The sequence below is a fragment of the Streptopelia decaocto genome (assembly GCF_964273445.1).
Source record: "Streptopelia decaocto genome assembly, chromosome: 2".
Lineage (NCBI taxonomy): Eukaryota > Metazoa > Chordata > Aves > Columbiformes > Columbidae > Streptopelia > Streptopelia decaocto.
The window spans coordinates 142,021,625-142,034,225 of record NC_138655.1 but is presented as its reverse complement, the minus strand read 5'-3'; the positions used below and the strand labels follow the sequence as shown (position 1 = coordinate 142,034,225).

The window sequence follows — 12,601 nt, the reverse complement described above, 5'->3', positions numbered from 1 at the left end:
GAATTGTTTTGAAAAAGTTGTCAAGGACCAATATTCTTACTTTGAAATTTTGTTTCTAATTCCAATGTTTTCTGCAGCTGATGCGTCTCATATTCTGGGGAAGTGCACTGAAAGGCAGCAGATTTCTCTCTTTTTAGGCTTCCAGTTTAATTTAAAAATTCTTCCTCTGTTGAAAGAAAAGAGGTGGGAGCTACTATAACGCTGTATGAGGCACCTTCTCAGGAAAAATAAACATTCCTCAAATACACCTTATTTTTGACAGGTTTCTAAGAGGCTCCACAAAAATATGATTAACTCAATAAATGATTAGAGAAACAAGTTCAGGGTTTTTTTGTTTCTTGGTTAGGTTTTTATTTGTTTGTTTGGTTGTGTTTTTTTTTAAAGGTTCCACCTTCACTTCAGAATCCAAATGTGCAAACTGAGGCATAGTTGAGTGTCTACTCATGTGTGGGGGTAACCCACATAATAGTGTGCAGGATATTTACTCTGGTTGTTTTATATATATGTAAATGCACATCTAATACTTGTTTCAAAAACAAACTACTTTTCATAGGCAACAGTGTCTTTGAGTCGTTTCTTCCTTTCCAATTTAGCAAAAACAATTTCATAGTGTTAGGGCAAATTAGACCAGTTTCATCAGTTATTTCCTTCCTTCCTGTTCTACCAGCAGTGCAGGCTTTGAAATGACTTCTCAAAAACATCATCACCCGCTGAAATCACAAACGCTGAGGCCCCTAACTTCGGAGCGCCATTCACAGCAGCTGCCCAGCTGAGCAGCATGCACACCCTCCATGGGGACAGGCCCTTTTCGCTGCCACACGTCCCCCTTCTCTGTGACCTGGCTGGGCACAAGCCACCGAAATTCACGTCAGTCTCCTGCCTGCCCTTCGCTGCTGCCTTGGGGCTTATGGCCGGGCTGGACACCCTGAAGTGGCCCAGGGCCTGAGGAGGGGCAACGGGGTTGGAGATTTCATTGCTGCCCCTGTGAGGAGCCCTCGGTCGGGAGATGCTGACCCCAAAGTGATCCATGGTGGGGAGCAGGTCCTTCTCCTGATCCCTCACTCCCAGGAGGGTGCACACAGCTGCTGGTCACCATCAGCCCCACGGCACCTCGGGGGCAGCAGGACCAGCTAAGCCAGCGAGTGGCTTCATCCTCCGAGCTTAAGCCCCCTTTGGGGTTTAAGGAGCAATCAACAGCAATGCCAAATTCAGCCGCAGCCCCGGGACTGCGCAGCGGCCGGGGGCTGGCAGAGCCGCTGGCCCGCAGGAGGGAGGGCAGGTGGGAACGAAATAGCGGCGGAACGGGCGGGCGGAGCTCGGGGAGGCCGGCGGGAGGGCAGGGCCGGGCGCCGGCTGCGGGGAATGGCGCCGCTGCGGGTGCTGGAGCTGTACAGCGGCATCGGGGGGATGCACCAGGCCCTGAAAGGTACCGGCGAGCGGCCGACGCCAGCGCGACTCTCGGTGCTCGCTGCCGCCGCAGCCCCGCCGTGCGCCCCCACCGTCCGCCTGCTCGCCCGCCCCCTCCGCCGACCACGCCATCTCCTCGGTGGCACCCCGACCCCTGAGGGGAGGCTGTGGAGGGCGCCATCTTCTCGATGGGGAGCAGGTCCCACTTCTCCTGTTGCCTTCCCCCGCCGTCTTGCACAAGCACCGTGTGGCAGGAAGCTGTGAGGCGGGGCGCGGCCTCGTCCCAAGGCCTGGGACACAACCTCCCCTTGGCCGGGGCCGGCCAGCGGCCTCATGGCGGGGGCTGGTGCTGTCTCACAGGCCTGCTGTCAGGGCTGCCTGGGGCCGGCTTGTGAGGGGGCTTGGTTTTGGCTAATGATGTGTTTGTGTTAGGGGCCTATGGCTGTAACCTGAGCAGTGCTGGAAAGCATCTGTGGCTGCTGGGTGGCACCAGGTACCCAGGAGCACGTTGGGGTGGACATTAGGGATCCATGTTGCTTCTTCAGCCTGGGCAGCTGCTCCTGGGACCACTGTGATTTTGTGTTCGTTAGTACAGGTTCTGTCTTCTACTGGTGCACCCTGCTGGGAATGGGATCAGAATCGTGGAGACACAGAGGATGATAATCAAATTAGCCAGGGTATCCCGTAGGCATGCACATAGACTGGGTTTTTATGGTGCATACTTAGGTGAATAGCTGTTACATGATCCAGTGTGAGTCTGACCATATGAGATTGGTATAACATGTTATAAATTTGAGAACTGAATGTGGAACTTGAACTGGTGTAGAGAGTTCATGCTAAACCCTGTGCTCAGGTGAGTTTTTGATCTGGTACAAGGAACCCTAGAGCTCAATTTGCTGAATTGCTAAAGCATGGCCTGGGTGACCTTCCTGTAGACTCTGTGACTTGGCTTCCTCAAGTGAAAAATTGAGTCAGGGCTATTGATTTCCTTTGTAAAACACCCTGGGCCTTGTTGCTTTGAAGTCCTGGTTTAAACACACATTTGTATAATTTATGAGTATTGCTATAATAATTTTAATTGTAACTACAATCCTTCAAATACTTCAGCCTTCAAAAGCATTAGGAACCCTTGTCCTACACTTGACAACAGAGAGCATCGTCAAAAACGCACCAGGTGAAAACTCACCTTATCTTGTTAATTTTCCAGGGAGCTATGTAATATTAAAAGGTTATGCTTATGGAGTAGAATCTCTTTAGCATCATTTATGTCCTTAAAACGTACTCACAATTGGCAGTGTGGCATTTTTTCTACTATGTTTGCTTGAATGCGTATATATATTTTGTATTTTTATAATATATAAAAATACACAATATACCAAAATAGGTACCTACATTTACAAGTAATCCTAACCACCAGTTGTGAAGATGCATTTTCCTTATTTCTAGAGCCATTCTTAGAGTATTAAGAGCAAAATAAATCTTTCTATGGAATTGCAGATTTTGGAGATTTTGTGGAATGCTATAAGGGTGTTATACATTGCGTATATTATATATAGCTGTAATGGTAGCTGTAATGGTAATGCTTTGCTTTTCCAGTAGTCTTGTTTCTGAAGTGACGAAGAACGATATGTTTTATAGACATATTTCTGTAGAAAGTGGACTGGATCCTGAAACTTAGCCTACACCATGGTCCTTCTGTCAGCTCTTTGTCATGTGTTGGTGTGTGTATGTACGTAACAGATCGTTACTGAATATCATCTAGCTACATTCTTAACATAGTAATAGATGTCTTGTGGATGTCCAGTAATGTGCTGCAATAGTTAATTAGCTGTAATGCCAGATGTGATATCCTGTGGATGGCCATCTAAGAAAGCATCATTTACAACACAACAAATATTTAAAAGGATGGGAATATTGAGAATGCGGCCTTAGAAGATTATCAGAAACTGTAATCTTGTATCCGAAAGTTATACTCATGAGTGATGCCCCAGTGGATGGATACTGTGCATATGAAGACTTGAGATCATCTATCACTTTTATATATTGTGTAGTTTGGAGAGTGAAGGAATTAACTAGAGTGCTTGTATTATTTCGTGAAAGGGTAAAATTGTTTCCAAGCTTTCTGTTTCTGAATTTGCTGAATGCAACTGCATCAGTGTCAGTCCATCTTGTAATTTCTGTTCTTCCGTGCTTACATTTGACTGAAGAAATTACAATTAGTGTGAATAGTGAGACTGAGATGCTTTTGTAGCGGTACCAGCCAGAGCAGATGGACTGTGATAAGAGGAGACTTAAGTTATTATTTGTGTAAGTGACCGCAGACAGTGCTAAATGGTTAAATGTCAATTGAAATTTGCAAAACAGATAGATATGGTGACATTTACATTACAGTTGGTATAACTTTTTTTTAGATCTGGGTGCTTATTTTTCTGGGAAGCATATGAGAACTCAGCCCATAGGCGTTGTGTTGTCTTGGAAGAAGTCTGAACTGTACACTTCTAGATGAAGATCTTGTTTTGAGGGTTGTTAAAACTAATAATCAGGCAATTTGAATGAAAAAATTTCTATGCAATTTGCACTGAAGTATTTGATGACAGATCGTTACATAAAACTGGTTTTGATGAATTGCACTGCGCTCAGGAATACTCACATAGGCATTTTGATCCTTTCTGCTATTTTCTCTTTTTAAATCTCTTAGACATCTGGATTTAGTTTTCTTATACAGTTTATAAAGGAACAAAGTAAAGTTAAGGGATTTAAGTGTTTGCTTTTATGTGGAAATCAAACAGAAAAAAGTGATAATAATAGGGTTTAATAATAGGGTTTCTTATATGTTTTAGATCTATATGTGTACATGAAACCACGCTATTTCAAAATGTCTCTGACACAGTTTCTTGAAATCATTTAGCAAATGGCATGTTGTTTGGCATCTTCCATTTAAATCAAGTATAGAAATATTAGAAGTTTTATATTTTTTTCTGCATGAAAACTTGAAAAGAAAGCCCTCTGTTCTGCCAGTGCTTTCATAAACCTTATGCATGAGAGATGTAGATTGTGTATAATACTTCTTTTCTTTTTATGGTTTCTACTGAATGTATACAGCCAAGGAAAATAATAGGAATATGTGGAAAAGAGAGAGCATGGAATCCTTCAGTGGCAGCACCCCAAGAAAGCAACTTGTTCTGCAGAAGAGATTCTGCAGCTGTGGCAAGTTCTGCCTCAGTGGTGGTTCCTGACTGTGTCATGTAGCCAGTTTTGTGACCCGTTTTGTTTAGCAGAGCTGGTCCAACTTTCTATTTCTCTGTGAAATTGCCAGTGTTTTCATTTGGCAAATAGGTATTTTCCAGGAAATCTGACACTGCCTTTTATACCTTGAAGTGCTTTTTGGCTGTGATCTTTCATAAACTGAGTTTTAGGATAGCATATACTTGAGCTTGCAGGATGAGGATGTTCATTGTTTTGGCAGCTGTCATTAAATTAGAATACAGCTGGCACCAGATAGTATGCAATTTGTTTTGAGATTGTCCTTGCCTACAGTAAAAAATAATTGCATTTTAATAAATTCACAGAAGCTTATACTCTCTTGTGAGTGTTTCTCTTAACAGTTCGTAGAAGATATTACTGCATAGTTACATAGTTGACTCAGGTTCTTTTTCACAGTGAAAATAATTCTGTTCCTGAATTTAAATTTCAGTCCAAAACTGAAAAAGAAAATCTTGGGCACTGTCTAGCTCTGTGTTGATACTTTAGCTGCAGATAATTTAGCATATCAGAATTTCTAGTTTTAGGTTTTGCATGCTTTAAAATAGTATTTTAAGTTTAACAAAAGGCAGGCAAAGGCAGGCAAGATACAATTTAGAAAGCTGAGCTTGATTAAGGTCAGAAGTCAGGGAGTCTTCATATTTACACTCTTGAAAGACTGAGGCAGCTAAGAAATGGGAATGCACTTCTTCCTGCCCTGTGCTACACACTTTGTAAGATTTATAAAGGTTGATGTTTAGATCATAAATGTCTAAACCTACAATATTTTACATATGTATGTGTGTGTGTGAATGTTTTCTTTATATATGAAGTGCAGATTTTCTGCAGTGAAAAATACGGTGTTTTATTTTTAGAAAATCCATAGCTACAAATTCATTTCCTTAGCAACTTTCCATCAAACAAAAAGCCTGCCCTTCCTCATTCCCAATCAAAACAAACTTAAACTGGCTTATTAGTTTAGGCAGTTTTCCCATGAAAAATGGGTTCCAGGTCTTTGCCACAAGCGATTGTATTCTGACAGGTCACTGAAAAAAGTCTCTATGCATAACACATGAAAGGACATCTTTAAAAAACAAAATCTTAATTTTGCAGTGATAAAGTTGATGATCTCATTCCCCTTCAATTGTTATATTTCAGTTTTACTGAGTAAGAATTTGAGTCTCTTGTACTCTCTCATCTCTATTTATTCATTTTTATTATCTCTGTGAATTGCACAGCATGATAAACCGGTGTGTGTAATTACACTGAGCATATAGCTGTCTCAGGAGGAGAGGCAAAGGAGACAAAACCAACAAGCAGCTTTAGGATTCAGCACAATGCAAAACAAAAATATAGCCGCTTTGAGCAAGTTTTTACACTGAAATTCATTTTGATGTGATGCTTCTCTAAAATATAGCCCTTTGTAGCACAGGATAGTGTCAGTTGTGCTACAATGTAAATTTACATAGTTTATGTGGCTGAGCGTGAACAAATCCTGCCGGAGTAGTGAAAAAGTTGCTAAATATCCTGCAGGAAGCAAGTATCAAGTTTACTGATAGTCATGTTGACTGTGGCTGTGGGGAGTTCAGCCTAATCACCTCAGCCAAGAGCTGACAGAAATGAATCTTTGCTCTCTGTTTTAAAAGGAAACAGGACTGACAAAACATGTGACTAATCTTCCTTTTTCCATCTGTTTCCATATACCTGTTAGACTAGATAATTGTTCTGGCTCAGATTTTTCCAACACGCTGAGATCCGCCAGGCTCTGCCCTTGGTGTAACACCACGTATTTCATGTGCTTTGCTGACATTGATGATTCTATTACAAAAGTACAGTAGTGAATATAAACAGATCTATGTTAATTTTAGGGTCTGCTAGAAACACATGACAAAGGTATTGATTCTGAAGTGGAAAAGGACATATGTTGTAATGCCAGAAATTTTGTTTTCAGAGTTTGAGCATGACATCCTTTGTGGTTTTTTTTTTTTTTCCAAATCAGAAGCTAATGCATGTATTTTGTCTTCCTTTGTTTCAAATGCTTCACCTTCCAGTCATTACAGCAGCGTCCCTTTCACAGTGACTACAACTGGTGCAATGGCTTATAAGCCGTAAGCCAAGCAGACCCCAGGTTTGTTTGCTGCCTCTTTAGGCAATTTAAACAATAAGGAGTTTCTGCAATGTGGATCCTGGTGTTTTTAAGACTCAGGTGCAAAATCAGTACTTTCCTAGTAGGATGATATGAATGTGAGTTCACCTGCTTACAGCCAAGAGAGAGTGTTACAATCTAGTCTGCCTAAAAATAAGCCATAACACCTCCCTCAGTAACTTCCCCACCATGTCTGTGGCTTCCTTTTGAGTGACAACATTTCTTTCAGAAATGCAAAGTCTTGGTTCAAAAACTGTGGTGTTGAGGAATATTGCAAATCAAGTAGTCCAGCAGCTCCTTAATTTCACTTAGAAAATGTGTATTATTTTTGCTTTAGTCTTTATAAAATTAAATTGTTTTCTGCATAGTTTTAATTCTCTTAAATGGCTATATTTTGAAAATTGGATGTACTTGTTTGGAAAAAAATTCTCCAGAGCTGTGTCTGGTTTTGTGTTGAAGGCCTATTACATGATTTGGGGAGTTGATTTAACATCTCACTAAGTCAACTGTTCAGGGGCATTTTCATATTCCTGAGTTACTTTTGTGCCTTTTGTCAGTGGCAGTAGTTAAACACAGTCTTGCTTCTGCTTTTTTGTGTTTTTGTTTTTTTTTTTATTCTGCTTTCAGTCATTTTTATGATACATTCCTACAGTCATTTTCAAGCAATAAAGATAAATGCTATAGCAAAACAGAGTATTACAGTTTGACATCAAAGCTATTTAAATTTGAGGAGTTCTTTAAAAATGTTTCATTTTTGCATTGTTTGAAATTTACACAAGCTTTTCTTTGTTAGATTGGATGTGTGAGATCTGCTTCTCTGCTCAAGCTCCTTCATGCATTTCCAGGGTATTTCCACACAAATACGCTTAATCAGCTTTTAGAAGGAGTCTGTTCTGTAACAGGAACTCCCAAGTGAGCCACAGCTTGGGAGTGAAAGGAGAAGAAGCTTTGAAAAAAATAACAGGCCTTTGAACTGGGAAGAGAGGTAGAATAATTCAGGAGAAGATCCTGTCCCTTTTCCATGAGGGTTAACATCTCTGGTGTAGACTGAACATTGTATTGCAAGGGGGTTCAGTAAATGACTGTGCTTTCTTTCAATATTTCCAGGCATTTGGGTATGTGAAGTCCCTCGATGTGAATCCCCAGTACTTCCTTTTTTGTGTGTGTGTGCCAGGAGAGATTGGATTGATGTTAGTAAAAAGGATGAGTGTCTGAACCATCACTTGCCTGCTTTTCTGATTGTCATTTTTAAACACTATGTTAATTTAGATAATAATTTGTAATAATTCGAGGTTCTTGTTTGTTTGTTTATTTTCTTCTGGAGTGCCGGGAACACACAGTAAGGAGCAGCTTGTCAGGACAAGTTGCTTTAAGAACTGAAAGAACAAATGAGAAAATCAGTCTTTTAAACAGTACTTGAAGTTTTCTTGCATGACTTATGTGATACAGCTTTGTTGTAGGAAAATGAAAGTCTTGGTTCTTGAATATGCTTGTAAATTCAGCCAGTCATCCTGCTATGGCGACATTCTTTTCACGCTAGATGTCAGTGTTAACGTACCTGTTCTGTAATCTCAGGTGTAGTCATGCTGTTGTCCTCATGGGTACACCTGTATTTAATGCTTATGGTCAAAATGTCAAGACAGAGACTGCAAATAATGATTTGTATGTTAACCCTTAACAGACATCTGTCTGCAAATCTTTTTCTTGTGAAACTCCTTTTTGCCCTCTGTTGCACCAAATAAACCCAGGAGAACCAGGCTGGTCTTTGTTAAAATGTCTGCTACAATATTTCCAATATCTGGATTTCTCCTTTGTCTTAGTTTTAAACAGTGTGGCCTTAGAAACCTGAAAGATAGTAGATGGGTGATAACTGCATCACTCAAAATTAAATCCAATGGGGACATCATAATTGTTTTTTCATCTTCTCAAACTGTAAATAATTAGCTGACTAGCAGTAGTTCATAAGATGTCTCATAGAGTCATGTGTTAATGTGTTTGTAGGACACGCTGTGAGACTACTCAAAGACATGTGGCTATTTGCCTTGTTTGTTTTGGCTTACAAAAATGTTTTTTTTAGTTGGCTGTGTTTCATCTGAGGCTCTCTAGTGATGACCATAATGTAGATTTCCTGGTGATCAAAACTGGTCCTGTATATCAGGAAGTATGGTCACTGTTTTCTGCCTGCGGCTATAGCCGTGACCACAGCCTGTCTTCCTGCATAAAAAGCCTCAGTGAAGGTATTGTGGTTAGTAATAATAAATAGTGTGACATGATGAGCAGTGGGTTAAACACCCTTCTTTTAATGTCTTTAGCTTCCGTAGAACCTATTATTCTGTTACCCTGTAAATCAACTGTTGCTTATTTACATTATTTTTAGTGTGTTTTTTCTCAGGATTTTAGCTGTCCAGAGATTTGTTAAACTGTGCTCTCTTCTTTTGCATAACACCTCTGAGTGTCCAGAAATACCTCCCTTGATACCGAGAGAAACTGACAAATGTTGTCCTTCAAAGTGTTTGATGTTTTGGAGACCTTGAACCCAAAAGAGGCAGAAATTGGTTTATTGGAATATAAACACAAATGTTTTTCAGGCAACTTCTTAAAGTTTTATTGCAGGAGTAGATGTACCTCAAACATAATTATTGGTGTCATTTTTTAACAAGAAGTAGTATACTTCTAGAATAACACGTGTAAATCCTGTAAGTTATCAGTGGCTGGAGAGTCTCAGGCCCTGGCAGGGGGGCTTGGCCGGTTGACTCAGACTGCGTTCCTATAGCAAAGAAATTCGGTGACCACAGAGACAGTCTGCAGGTGGGAATGCTGTAGAGATGAACCCTGTTTGGAGTTTATGTGTGACGGTATCTACAAATTAAGAATTGCACAGTTACCTTCCATTTTTGGATATGTAAGGAAGGGAAGTATTTGCCATACAAGTAGAAACATGGTACATTTTTCATATGAAGTTTGAATGGCAACACAGCGGAGTTTGATCATGTAATTTCGCTTTTATTTTTGAGCATAGCTGTAGCACAACTTAACAAAAACATTTTTCCAAGAGTAGCAAAGAGAAGCTATAGTTTTAAAATTATTTTTTTTAATTTTAGAAAGCTGCCCATCTGCAGAAGTTGTTGCTGCTGTTGATGTGAACACTCTTGCCAATGAAGTTTATAAGCACAACTTTCCCAGCACACCGTTATGGGCAAAGACAATTGAGGTGAGTAATGACTGTCTTTTTTTGCTCTAGTCTGGCACTTGTAGGTGTAAGTTGTGTTCACTGTCCTTGTTACTAATAAGATAAATGAAAATATTTATGTTATGATAAATACAGCAGTTTTACAATAACTTCAATTTCTTGTGGTTGCTTGTTGAAGTTAGAGGGATACTCACGCTGCAGTCTTTTCCTGGGAGTCTTGACTGTTGCATCAAGAAGGGTTACCTGAATGTCAAGAGGAATGCTTACCAGCAAGAAAGGAATGACAAAAATTGTATTTCTAGATTAAAAAAAAAAAATTCATGTATTTTGAAAGAATTTAATTAAGTTACTTAGAGGCATGCCTTTGTTTTGTAGTTATAGTTGAGCTTAGTAAAGCACAAGAAAATATACTAGAACAGTCTTGTGTTTTTTGTGGGCTAAATAGATAAAATGTTTTAGGAATTCTGTCACTTTTCCAAATTATTTGAAGAACTAGGTAAAATTGGCTTCTGTTTTCATAATTGCGGAGCAAACTAGGCATGTGTTTTTTCCTGGATTTAGTTAGAAATTACTGTATACTTTTTAATCTTCTTTTACAGTTTTGTATGACAGTAAAATATACTGCATTTGTTTTAAGACACCAGCTTAGTAATACTGAGATAGGTAACTAAAGGTCAGCTGCTTATTCAGCACTCAATCGTAACAGGGCAAATGATAGTTTTAAGTTTTACATGGGAAAATATAAATATGCAGATTACAGTCAGTAAGACCTTCTTTAAAATTATTGGAAAAATAGCAGCTTTTGTCTAGTTTCTGTGGGCTGTTATGTTACATTTACTATATAGATATCTCTCAAAATATGTGAGGTGGTGATTTTTTTGTCTAGCCTGTAGTTACTTGATCATTATCCTTGTCCTCTGCTCTTGGCCCCTTAGTATGTTGTCCTTCTCATGCTGCTTAAAGTTAGTATAGAGGAACTTCTACCTGTGTAATTACTTTATGCCATAGACCTAATTCTTTCTTCTCTGAACAGAAATATTTTTGCAGAGTAGAACTTTCAGCCATATAATGTCTTTGAAGGAATTTTTACTTGGCAAAAACTAAAATGAACTAAACTTATCAGGGTGCATTGGCAGTGGGCTCCTGAGAGTTAAAACTCATAGTTTGGATCTGTAAAAATTACCATGTTACCACTTGAGCTACTTTTTTTTCTGTTCAGATATTTTGTCTTTGGAGAAGTTCTAATATTTTCGCACCTGTTTTGGATATGTTAATATTTTTTTTGATGTACAAAGACTTCATATCTGAATAATGATACTGTATTTTGAGAAAATAACCAGTTGGTGTTTTAATGTGATCTACTGAAAGAACAACTACACCTCTTTTGAAAGAATGATTTGACTAAAACCTCAAGATTATATGTAGATGCTGACATCATTAGCGCTTTTGATTTGTATTCAAAGCAACCAAGTGTATACTTGCATTGTATGATTTGCTAATGTAAAAAAGAATGAAATTATAGGTCAAATGGGAGATTAGGTAGTTTTTTGCTAGATGAAGCATATCATGAAAGTAAGAGGAGTAGTTTGGTCTGAAAGATGACTTGAGAGTTTCATACAGTTACACAGTTTGCAACACTCAAAATTCTTCTATTTTTTTTTTTCCTTATTCAGGGCATAACACTGAAAGAATTTGACAGATTATCTTTTGATATGATTTTGATGAGCCCTCCCTGTCAGCCATTTACAAGGTAGATATAGCACACTTCAGAGAAAAGTGCCGTTGTTACAAATGTACTGTTAAAGGAGAAATGTTCTCAGGAGTGACACGATGTGTGGTTTACCTGTGCATCTTTCTTGTTCTAAGCAGCAGCATAGCAGCCCTGCTCACCATGAGATTTACTGAAGTGGAAGCAGGTTGAATATTAATTCTTGGTCATGTTTCTTGTATATTTTAATTCAGTTGAAATTAAGTATGCTTCTTACAATACTTATTTTACATGCTATATTGTTCATCTAACAATGAAATTCAAAGATTTTGCTGTTTGGCAGTGCTTCCTTTCCCTTTAGATATCAATCTAATCTTTCCCTGAGGCAACTCCAAGAAGGAGGATTGAAATTTCTCACTTCTGCCTGAGACTAAGAGTGTAATCTGTTTTTATTTGTACTTTGCAAATTGCAGGTGCACACAAGTAGTTTATTTTGAGGACTATTTTTATTTTAGCCAAGACTAGGAGGATAATGACTTTGAAATTATTTTGTGGATGGTACAGAGAAATATCTTGCTAATCAAGAACTGAGCTTACTGAGATGTTATTTGTCAGATTAGTTTCAAATTCATATTGTTTGACAGCAGTGACCAGTAGAGGTAAGATTCTAGTAACCGTACTCATGCAAAGTAGTACCTTACTGAAAAGTCCTGTTGATGGTGATGAAACTACTTGTGTAAGAAAGTGTATCTCAATGAATGCTCTAAGGTGAAAAAGAAATCCCTCCAACATGTTGCTGATCTATAAAAATGTATTTGTGCAAATCTGTGATGTATACAGGAATTGTTCCTGCAAATTTTTTCTTTTATAATACTCTGAAAAAAAAATCTTTTAATGACGAATTAATTTA

General features: G+C 38.9%; 1 protein-coding gene across 7 annotated transcripts in view; it reads left to right on the top strand.

Moving 5' to 3' along the window:
• The window catches only part of TRDMT1 (tRNA aspartic acid methyltransferase 1), a 39,264-nt gene that overhangs the window by 8,603 nt on the left and 18,060 nt on the right, over positions 1 to 12,601 (top strand). For 2 of the 7 annotated variants that reach the window (XM_082046887.1, XM_082046883.1), the window contains exons 2-3: positions 9,895 to 10,004; positions 11,657 to 11,733. In XM_082046887.1, the coding sequence (XP_081903013.1) occupies positions 11,696 to 11,733 (38 nt within the window). In that variant the 5' untranslated portion in view covers positions 9,895 to 10,004; positions 11,657 to 11,695. Of the gene's footprint in view, positions 1 to 1,159; positions 1,280 to 1,303; positions 1,427 to 2,180; positions 2,261 to 9,894; positions 10,005 to 11,656; positions 11,734 to 12,601 lie in introns of those variants that run through there. The other 5 variants (XM_082046888.1, XM_082046882.1, XM_082046885.1 and 2 more) reach the window with 5 other exon arrangements.